We start from the raw sequence: 12,621 nt of genomic DNA, 5'->3' as shown, positions 1-12,621 counted from the left end.
TTAAAGCAGGCTGTCGTAATGGTTTACAAACGCGTGATCATTTCGCCTTTCATATATACCTGCCCATATAGTGACATACGAGTATATAAGGAAACATATATATAACAAATATTTTTGTGTATTTAACATGATTTAATTGATAACAACAGATTTGAAAAAGAGTAAAGTTGATAACAAATTGTATGCATGTATTGATCAGTCTATAGAAGCTGTGCAATAGGCATCGGGATTCGAAGACTGAATTATTACACATAAAGGTATACATTTCGAATGAAATGATCAGGATTAATTACAGAGATGTGTCAGCTCGTAAATTTAAAATCGTACAGATGCATAACAGAAAGGAAATTTACATGCTTATTCTTTATTGTATCTTTTTTCTTTCTCGCAGATACTTACGTGATTGGTACATGACTCTCATAGGTACTCCCTGATTCATCTGAAATATATTTAACGGAGTTAATTTATTACATTTAGTATGCGTACATGAGAAGAATGTGTAATTTTGCGAGAAGACATTGACGTACATCCTATTGGGTTCGTGCTCTTTTCTGTGTTTGTCCTGTACACAGTTAGCACATGTGGACCCATATCAAGACGAGCACTCAGCCATGTAAATAGAACGCAGTCTTCAGCTGCACAATGTGCATGGATGTGGCAGTATTACGGCTTCAAAAAATAAAATTAGGTCAGGACATAGCATTCTTCACTGCAATGCAACACTGACTAAAGTGTTTACGAAATATAAATCAAATGATGATTAGAACAGGCATGTATGTACACTGGATTTAGAGTTTTGTATTTACATGCTTTGGATTGAGCTTGAAATGTATTGGAGTTAAATCAGGACTGTATAGAAAATGCGGAAAGTCTTGAAAGTTGTGCTTCGTCAGGATGTCGGACACAACATAGTATGTATGAGTCGGTGGCATGTCATAGGGAAGATGGTTACTTTAGCAACAGGTGAGCGCCGACGCGCGCTTCGGTAGTGTTCACCAATATTTTGAGGCTTACATGTATTTAGGGACACTACGTCTTGAAACGTTAGCCTGCTATATATCTTTAAAGTATTTATGATCATCTGGCAAATGATCCTTACAGTATCTTCATTGGTTTAATTGGTGTATTCCAGGTACGGTTAAAGTCACATAATTCAATTTCCCTTGCAATGAACATGACCTTGCGGCAGCATATCTAATTATGGCAGTCATTATAAACGGATAAACTTTATTGAAATATCTTTAGCGGTTTAAATTTTATGCCTATAACAATTGACAAGTGATATTATTACATTGTCACTTTGATTTGTCCTTGACTTTAAGGTAAACGGTATGGCTATGGTACGCGGCATACCAACAAGTCATGGTATGTAACTGGGCAAAGGGTATGGCTATGGTACGCGGCACACCAACAAGTCATGGTATGTAACTGGGCAAAGGGTATGGCTATGGTACGCGGCATACCAACAAGTCATGGTATGTAACTGGGCAAAGGGTATGGCTATGGTACGCGGCACACCAACAAGTCATGGTATGTAACTGGGCAAAGGGTATGGCTATGGTACGCGGCATACCAACAAGTCATGGTATGTAACTGGGCAAAGCTTCATGAATATCTCTCAACAGATGGAAATTATGAGCCGGACAATGAAAATAAAAATAAACTATATTGTTATTCCGAAATAAGTCCAGCCCTGAAAGTGTTGATGTGCATGTGATGACCTGAATAGTAATCATGTACCAACAGTCTTTTGTTGAGCCACAATAATACAATTCAAAAATATATTCTTACTGGAATTTAACTATAAATCCAAGTATCTATTCTAAGAATGTTGTATTTTAGCACTTTGTACTTCCAGAGAAAATTAAATAATTTGAATATATATTCTGATCAGATCGTATAGCACGGATGAATATAATTTAGTTAAACAAGAACATATAGTCCTCTATTTGACATCAGGTCACAATTAACATTTTTTAAATTAAACATAATACTTTGCCTAATGAAATATTCGTTCTGGAAGGATTCTAATGTTTACAAGATAAAATCGTAGTTCAAATCAAATGGATCTGGTACTAAAATTGTTATAAAACTGTGGTAAACAATAGGCATACTTCATGGGGAATTTCCAATGTTCTGGACTTAGATTGAGATACACAAGTTATTTACAAAACAGAAATCAACAATTCAGGTCAAATAGAAAATAAACAAGATTTTGGACGAGGTCGACTCCAAAATAAAATTATCCATAGCATAAAATGAAATTAAAAAATAACATACAATGTACATTAAATATGCATAACAAGTGGTATACACATTTGTAATAAGAATTATTAAATCCTGTTTAGAGGTGCATAGTAAACTATAACTATATTCAGAGGGAAAATAATCACCATCCTTGCATATTCAAATGGTAGTCACGCTCTCCATTCAACATCGCTTGAACATAATTCAAAATGAGTCCAATAAAAATCATATAGGAGTAAGCATGTTGTTATACATTGTCTGAATATTATCTGTACACAGAGAATTTTATTACCAATCACTTTGTACAGTTTTAATTCTATGATGAAACCAAGTGTTTCCGATAAAGGACAAATGTCAGTCTCAATCCTTGTAAAGGTCCTCATAAACTCATTTTCAGAATTCTGGATCTCAGTCTGACAATTGTCTTAACATAGACAATTTTAGCTTAAAAAGAGAAAAACATCCTTATATAGCTTTTGGTACTTCATTCATTTAATGGGTGCGCTCACTTTTGTTAATTGAAACTTCATTCTCATTCTCATGTCTTTTAGCGAATAAAGCATATATACCTTTTTTAATGATTTGTTCCTGTTATCACTATGGATATATACTCCTTTGTGTCCTCTGCTAATAGTTACTAATACTTTAGAAATTAGTTTATGGTAATTACTTTGAATCTCCAGACCCTTCATCGTTTTCAGTAGTAGTAGTAGTAGTAGTAGTAGCAGAAGCAGTAGTAGTAGCAATTGCTTTAATCGTACATTTGCCTTAAGTGTTCAATTTAAAATATATATATACAATCAGAGCTATGTTTTATTATCATAGAATACATATTTAAACAGAGTTGTCTTTCTTTTAGTGGCATATCTCTTGGACTAAATCTGTATATTAAATATACAGATTATAACGTTTGCGCTACCTACTTTCGTAACTAAAACCGTGAAAATCCCAGTAGACAAACTTTTACACGTACGGTATTTAGTACTGTGCTTTGCTTGCATATATTATGTAATTAGGCGAGCAAGCGATTTGTTTCTTTTCAGTCTATATTGTATTATCTTTGCACTTTATTAACTTAATTTATTGTTAGCAGAATTATTTCAATATAACAAAAATAAAGATTTTCATATAGTAGTGCAGAGATTGTTCCCAAACTTTGCTGACCACGACCCTACAATATATCTTTCTGAGCCACACAACCCAGTTGTCTTGTGAAATTGGTATATAACTAAATTTTAGCAGTATTTCCATTAGTCAATGCATTTTATATTCATTAGCTTCCACAAATAACAATGAAGATGATGCGTCAGATTCGTAATCCAGGCGTAGCGGGTTCGATACCCGTTAGGGCCAGCCTGGTTTGGGGACTTTGAAGTGTCCATGGGATAACGCTTAGTTCCGTTTTTTAGGAAAGATATAGCCACTAATGTGTTTAAAGAGGAAATAGAAGAAGTAAGTCAATTATTAATGCAAACACTGTCAGCTTTTCTACATTTTCTTTGTCAACTAATTATTTACTGTAAACCCCGAAATGAAGACCATTGAGCGAATAAGGAACAGTGATCTTAATTAGGACTCATTTAGTTAGTTATAAATGACGAATGAGAGTTCACAAAGTTAGTTTTAAGTGATAAATGAGAGTTCACAAATATGATCGTTTATATCTAGCGGTATGTATTCTGGTAGTTAGTAACGTAATTGGAGTATCTATACTCTCTGATCATATGCAACTTAATTATCAAAACGTGCAGCTCACCTTTTCCAAGTAGATATTTTTTATAAATGCGCTTACCCTGTAGTCTGTTCATGTGGAAAACAAATTAAACTACTTGTCTTGAAGGTAACTCCTGCTGCAATTGACCTGTATAAAATGTTGAGTATATCGCTTTGCAGTGAAGGGATGTCAAGACCTTTTTCTGAAAATGTAACGTGCTTCAGATATTTACTGAATGATACATAATTACGTATTAAATAAGGTGGAACACTTCACTTCTTGTTATCGGTCGAGGTGCAGTGCCTTATATCTCGGGCTCTAGCTACCTGTCCTGACCCTTTGTTTACAATACTGGTAGATAATGATAGCATGAAGACTTTATTCTGTAAACGAAATTAAGGTACACTACAATTATTGCTTCAGTTTCTTTTCTACCGTTCCCTCATTTATATTTTTATAACTATATATTAGTTATACCTGTCAAACACTGTTCAGAGTTTTGAAGACAGAAATCTTGTTAGGTTGTTAAACAGGACATATTCTTAGAAGCTGAGTTCAATATTTATTTCTTCCACTTTTCCATTTCTTCCGCCTGCCTCTCTACTTAACCTATGTTACGAATCTATGATCTTAATTTATTACGAATCAATGATCTTAAACTATGCATCAGAAAGGAGCGAAAACCAATAAGTGAAGTAATATTCAGCATGTATTTCCCTGTAGTACAAAGTGAAAATTTAAAAAGAACTTTTCAGTATTGTCCTTTCATAAGACCAAAAGTATTTCAAATGAACTTCAGCGGTGATCCAAATTTTTACGACTCCGTGGTCTTAAACAAAGTAAAAGAAAAGAGCGAGAACCAACAAGTATTGTAAAATTTTACAAATAATTAATTTCTATAGAATACAAAGTGAAACTTTAAAAGGAACTTACAGTATTGTGAATTGAATTCACATTAGTCCAAAAAGTTCTATCACAAGTCCACATGTGTCACGTTCTATCTGATTTCCAAATAAGTTGCGATATCGAATGTGTTGATGTGCCCGTAGGCTCGAACGTGCTACTGTGCTAATGACTTGAAAGCGTGGTGATATGCTCAAAAAAATTCGATGTATCTCAATAATATGTCCTTGACTGAATTAATTTTAATTCCAAATTAATGTTCCAGTCCAGTAATATCATTAAGCACTTTGTATTTCCAGTGGATAATTATTTGAATAAGTAAATTCACTCCATAAAGACATAAAAAAACTTAAGACGACACTACGATTGATTCCGCTTCAGATATCAATGAAAGAATAGTAAGTGTTAAATCAGCATGATTATATATATATCCCACTACTTGATCTAGGTCGCAATTACCATTTTCTGAAAATTAAATGTCACTTAATGCAATTATTTATTATAGAAGATTCTCGGGTCAGAATCAAGACTGTATCTTTTAACTCAAGTTCAGGTAAACATATTTATATTAAAAATGGTCTGAATATTTAATCTATAATCATAGGGAAATATTAGCTATGTATTATGTTGTTAACAAAATTAATGCTACGAGTCAGTTAGATCCTTAACTTGATTTGAGCAAATGTCAGTTACAAAATACAGATATACATGACATATAATCATGGAGAAAAGTCAACACACTATACAAATTAAATGTACATAAGACCTACTTCTCCTATAATAATAATAATAATAATAATAATAATAATAATAATAATAATAATAATAAATATAATAATAATAATAATGCATATTATCTACTTTATTATTATTATTATTATTATTATTATTATTATTATTATTATTATTATTATTATTATTATATTATCATTATTATTATTATTATTACTATTATTATTACTATTATTATTATTATTATTACTATTATTCCTCTCTCTTTAGCAATAAATCAATAAATGTATTGCAATAAAAATCATGTATGTTTGGATTACATGTTAAGGTACACGCATTCACCCTTTCCGGAATAAATCTGGATATTTTCCTGTTTGCAGAAAGTTCGCTGTTCCTGTCTTTATTTGTTTCGTTTCAGCCAGCATATGAACCATTTATTCCATTACAGTGCAATGATTTACATGTTTGAATTCACTGGTAATGGCAATATACAGATTATCTGTTGATCACAACCCTTTCTTAGCCTTAACAGAATATCACACCTCTTGGTGTATATCAACCTGCATACATATGACACCCCGACTTTATCTAATACAGCAATCACATGCTTTCAAGTGGGAGATTAAGTGTCACAAAAGTCAGTGCTACTACTGTTGAAGCGATGATGATGATGATGATGATGATGATGATGATGATGATGATGCTTCTTCTTCTTCTTATTAAAATTAGTATTATTATTACTGACAGCTTAAAGATACAAACGTTTGTATTATCATGTACCTGGTCTTGTAGCGCAGGAGTGCACTTGCTTTATCAGTAAGTAATATTATGTTATCATTAGGATTGGTTGCTATCGTACTTAGGTTACTAGTAAAGTATACAGGTTATTTTATAAAATCGTTATCATTAGGATAGGTCATTGTCGTACTTAGGTTATGAACAAAATTATACATGCTATTTTATAAAAATTGTTAATTTGATTTCAAGCAATGAACCTGTGGATATTTATTGACCTTTGGAACGCAAATTATATTTATTTGTATGGAGACAAAAATAGTGTGGTAATTTAACTCACCCGTGCAGTGTAATATATTCTTTTTATTTGAAATTAAATGAACAATGGCATTGTGCAACTGTGTCCCAGGTACATTGTCCATGTTATGCAATTTTGTCTCAAATGCGGGACATAAGTTTCATTTGAAATTTGAATATATAGATTTCATATGACGTTCATTATTCGGGCAGTTTTCCGGCCATATTTATGCAAATGAATGTCGGTTTTCCACCTGCTCCTCTAGATTATAAATCTCATTCAGTCATAGTAAAGGGGAGAAAGGTTATTCGAATCTAGCAAACGGCACTGTGAAACGAAGTTTTTACACCATACCGTTTTCCATCAACATAACAATATTTCGCATTAAAGCAGTGCAGGAAAATATTCATTTATAGTAACTGTATTCTAGATATTTTATATTCAGCATGAAAATTGATTATCGTAAAAGTCTTAATATTCGAGAGATACTGGTATGTATATTTGATTTAATTATATCTGATTTAACATATATTTAATTCAATTTAATTGTTTGTCAGTTGTAAATTTTATAATTTTTCATTACATGATATTGTAATGTAAATATATTCACTAGAGATCATAATTTTTTCAGAAAATAGTTTGACCTTGACTGTTCGTTTTATAAACTCCAGGTGTTGACCTACATCCTGACCTTGATTCAAAATTTGTAGCAACGACATTAACAAGTTCTAGTTTCATTTTAAAAGGTAATGATGGGACTATGAGTTTAATATATAAACAATTTGTTTTATTTTTTTATTTCTTAGCTTGTTGTTTTCACTCTTTCTTGTGTTACTGTTTATTCGAGCCTAAACACGTGACATAAGAAATTAATAGCTCGCAATAAGGATAATTTTGAATTTTAGATAGAATATTTCAGAAAACTTTGATTTTGAAATTTAAATTTGAATTCCCTTAGTGTTTGAAATTTTTAGTGAAATCGGCAAGCCTTTTCTAAAATGTCATCAACAGTGGAAGTCTTTCTTTCAAATCCTACCCAGGAACAATTAGATCTTTTCAGGAAAGATGATTTCATTCAACCTGTCATAAAATATGATCTTTCTGAGGTAAAGGCTTCTTTAAGGAAACAGGAAATAAGAAATATTCTGGTTCAGTATTTGTTAGAATAGAATGGTTTGGATAAAAAGGCTTTGGTTTTGATCAGTAAGTCTGTATTAGACTCCAACACAAAAATTAAGGAATTAGAAATATAAGATGGAATTAGAGTTGAGGACCCTGGAGCTTCAGCAAGAAGAAAGAGAAAAACAAATCCAGGGAAATATCTTTTTGTATTTTTTCAACGCTTGTTGTTTACACTCTTTCTTGAGTTACTGTTTATTCGAGCCGAAACACATGACATAAGAACACGTCTTCAACAGAATACCAAAAGTTCACACAATACCTTCAAGTTATTGCAGTGGTTACTGTGTAAATTCATTAAACTATTACAGTCATTCTTTCAAGACACGATATTTTATATTGATTGTGGAGGCACTTTTATACCAAGCAACCCAAAGGGACTGCAAGAAAATATATTGACCTCTAAATTTCATTTACAACTATTGTAGTCTAATGTATTACCATCGTACATTGAGTTTATCCAGGGGACAGTATTCTTATGAATTTTGAACGAAATACTTTAAGAGTTAATTTTCTTGACATGGCAATAGTAAAGCAAGCATAACTTTAATTTTGTTTAATTGTTTCTAAGAAAAAGAAACAAACATTGGCCCTATCTCTTAAAAGGCGATATCATCAAACAGTGTTAATATTTATAATAATGCAAAGAATTAATGAAACCTGATGAGGTTATGCTCACGAAATTGGTTTTCTGTGTATCACTTAAAACATTATTCAATGCATTACGGTTACTAATTTTGTAGCTGAATTGAAACCTCATTAGGATGATCCATATCAATACAAAATCTATCTAGCTCAGCAGGGAATGACCGCACGAGTCAAGGGAGGCAAGAAACGCTAAGCGCCAGGAAAGAAACAGTGACGGAGAAGGTAGATTGGATCACAACAATCACAACTTTGAATTAGTCCAATAATTATATTCCTAATGGAAAACAGAAATAATAAATAATTAACATAGGTAAAAACAATTTATAATGTACTCAAAATGTCAGTTATAAAAACTATTTTAAAACTTGCATAAACGAAGAAGAAAGAAAATCAATTTTAATGGAGGAAACAATAATATTTACTCAAGAAATACTTTTTGAGGGGTTCAACCCCCTGTAAAGGAAGTACTTGAAGGACTCTTGAAACCTGTTGCAAGAAAAAAATTCAATTATTTATAATGCAAAATGGAGTATATATATATATATATATATATATATATATATATATATATATATATATATATATATATATATATATATATATATTATGCTCTAGAAATCCTAATAAACTGTTAAATGCCACCAAGATCACTGTGAAAGGACACAAGGGAAATGTGAATTCACAACCCCGTTTACAAAGATAAATAAAATCTAACTTTTCAGAAGTGCATATTACCGGTATGCCTAATGAAATCCCAATACAAAATAACAGTTGAAGCTTTTTAAAAAGTTTTGAATTCAAGCATACAGAAGTAATATGTCAAACCTCACGACGAAGTTGAATCTGGGACAGTGCTACTAGAAACCATGAAGGAAGACGATAAAGCATGATACAAAGCATATATCTACCATATAAATTGTAACAAATGTGGAAATACAGGGCATGACCAGGGTAATTGTAAACATAAAAGAAACATTCAGAAAAGGAAATCATGGAAACAAAGGAACAGATGGAAACCTCCAGAAAAAATGCCAATTCAACCAGAAGAAAATAAACGAACACAAGAGAAGATTACAATTCATACAGTAAGCCAGACACATACAAGAAGAAACGAACGAAAAACAAAAAATAAACAACAGAAGACAGGAACAAAAACCGATGAACCAAGCGAAGATATCAACGAAGAACTTTGCTACCCTATCTATATATACTTCAGTCCACCAGCACCAAAAGGAGACGATAAACAAACAGATGACCCAGAATCGAAGATAAACTCGATAAGAGAGCTAGGTAAAACAAGAGATCCCGATACTAAAGAATGGAGACTTCCTTCCGGAACCCAAAGAATAACTTTCCAAAAATAAACCACATGGAGAAGATTTACTTTTGGAAATCCTTGCAAATGGAACAAACCATTAAATAGTTAAAGCGTTTGTAGAAACGAAAGGGGAATTTGTAACTTTCCCTAAAGGGACAGAGACACATTAAAATCAAACTCACATTGACATTTTTGGTGTGAGACGGAAAATACACTAAAAATATTAGCATTCAAGCTTGACGTGATATAGTTTTCAGACACGTCCGTGTGAATGACCAGATGACCTACTTCAATTGATAGTGCATATGTCCTCATCGTACTCACACTAAGAACAACTATGCATTTCCCGACACTATTCTAATCCTCTAACTCTTGCCAATACTTTTATACCCCTTCTTTATACTGTCCTTGCCACTTTTTATATTTCTAACCGAAGACATGCAAACTACAAGCAACAAAACTAACATCCATACACTTTATTTATTTTTATTTCTTTGTTCCTTACCAAAAATATAACTAAAACATAAGAGGTCCATAACTTTTGAATTCATTATAATTTCCCATAACTATTTTTGAAATTTCCCACAACACTTTTAATTAAAAAAGAACAAATAAAACCCACCAAACAATAAATATTTTAGGACAATTATACCCAATCCCCACCCCCACCCCAAAAAAAAAGAATATAAAAGAAAAATGCAACAAAACTATTTCTTAAAGACTATATAATTATAACGTAGATAAATATTACCAACTCCAGAACAGGACCTAGATAGTGCCCGTTCCTACATAAAAGGGTAAAATATTATCTCCAGCATACACAATAATCACCACACCAGGATAAAAATGACTCTGGCAAAGTCACAATATAAAACATTATATAACTCTAATAAATGGATGGGAGCAGAAACCTGATCAATGGACTTGTGTCCAGAGAAAAGGAAATACGATCCTAAATTTATGCACGAAAGGTTCAAGGTCAGGATGCACCTGCTCTGGTGAGCCCCACGTACTGGCCTGAGTATAGAAACCAACCTACTTTCCGGGTGGGGAGGAAGTACATGCAAGGACAACATACAAAACATGATTAAACAAACCGAATATCAACCCCGACAAAATTAATCTTAAAGTATATATTGCATATTATTATTATTTTTCAATTTATATACAATTACCTTTAGACAACGAAACACAGGGTGTCACTTGTACTCTTTACTAGCTATGTGCTGGCACAGTAATGTGGTGCCAACATGGCGATATTAATAGAGAATGCTGGTCTTAGAAGATAATACAGTATAAAACAAGTTCAGAACCGAATTAGACATACATTATAATTCGATATTATATAAAAGAGTCACAAAATGTATCAAATCAGGAATTCTTTTAATGAACTGTACTGGATAAAACTGAACGGTATTTAAAAGTTTTCGGTTATTACCCCATGTTCCAAATAATCACAAGCCTTCTACTACTTCAATCCCAGAAAGCAAACTATGGAATTTCTCTTAACAATAACGACACGTGTCATTTCAACAGAAAACAATTGGTCAGAATTGTTAAATATGCTAACATAATGAATATTATGGAAATACTCTTGCCGCCAACAGATCGAGGTCATATTGTTTAACTTCACAAAATTTAATTTACACAAATCAGGTGTTATTCAGTATATAATATTCAAATACACGAATACATTTCAGCACAGCAAATAATGCCCTTTCTCAACAAGAAGTACTGATAGATTACATTTGTAGCACGTAAACTGTTAATATTTACATCACACATGCAAATTTTAATAAGCTCATCAGAGAAAGAAACTTTGATAGTGATTTCGTCTGTCATTGCCAATATCTGGGGCATTAACGTGTCTGATACAGTTAAAAGCAGAAAATCATTTCTGTCATTGCAATTGACTTTTCTCCCTGTATTGTTGAGGATGGTTTTGTTAATAAATTGAATGACATCTAGAGGGATTAACCAATCTCAGGCAACAGTTTATTAGTAGTGTAGTGTGGCAATTCAGAACAACGAGTTCTACCTGAAACACAACAAAAACGATTATAGATCAAAACGTGAATTTAATATTAAGCCTCCTTGTTGAAATGGATAATGGAAGATATTATTATCTAAACATTTGTTCACTACTTTACAGGATGAGTCTGTCTTGTTAGAAAAGTTATCAATGTAAAATACTGTGCATATTTTAACAGGACGCACAATAGGTTGGAAGGTTTATGGTCCCTAATAGGAGTTAACTGAGGTTAAACTATCTGGTTTCAAATAATAATAATAATAATAATAATAATAATAATAATAATAATAATAATGAGGATTTGTATAGATCCTAATCTTTAGAAGCTCTAAGCACTTTACAACATTTGACAACACCTATATCATAAAAAATATATATAATTATATTAGTACAAAACGAAAAACCATGAAGTTAAAAAACATTAAAAATGTGCTGTAAATATTTAAGGTAGGGAACATTGATAGGTCATTAAATTTGTTCTTATAGCCGAAATAATTGAGTTTTAAGAGCACTCTTGAATGGTATCACTGTAACTTTGTGTCTAAGCTCAATGGGCAATTCATTCCACATTGAAAAAGAGCGTTGTAAGTAGTGTAGTGGGGTGGTTTAGCGTCAGTGGGACTTACCTTTACAAACAAGGTCCTGGCTCTTTGGCGTTAAGGCGAATTTAACATGGGGAAATTGAACATGTGAAATGCAGGATCGGCACTTTAGCGTCAAGGGGAAAATGCATAACAGAACACCCTGGGTAAGTCTGGGTACAATGGGACTTTAACATGGTGGGCTTTTCTAGGGAAAATGGGACTTTAACATGG

General features: G+C 32.3%; 1 protein-coding gene across 1 annotated transcript in view; it reads right to left on the bottom strand.

Moving 5' to 3' along the window:
• The window catches only part of LOC149790566 (uncharacterized), a 34,806-nt gene extending 28,570 nt beyond the window's left edge, over positions 1–6,236 (bottom strand). The window contains exons 1-3 of the mRNA XM_089972635.1: positions 5,917–6,236; positions 4,040–4,163; positions 400–439 (exon numbers count right to left, since the gene is read on the bottom strand). Of these exons, the coding sequence (XP_089828761.1) occupies positions 400–439 (40 nt within the window). The 5' untranslated portion in view covers positions 4,040–4,163; positions 5,917–6,236. The remainder of the gene's footprint in view (positions 1–399; positions 440–4,039; positions 4,164–5,916) is intronic.
• Between the last annotated feature and the right edge of the window lie 6,385 nt (positions 6,237–12,621).

The sequence above is a fragment of the Sinohyriopsis cumingii genome, chromosome 10, assembly GCF_028554795.1.
Source record: "Sinohyriopsis cumingii isolate HCF-2022 chromosome 10, ASM2855479v2, whole genome shotgun sequence".
Classification (NCBI taxonomy): Eukaryota; Metazoa; Mollusca; class Bivalvia; order Unionida; family Unionidae; genus Sinohyriopsis; species Sinohyriopsis cumingii.
This window is presented reverse-complemented; position numbering and strand designations above follow the sequence as displayed.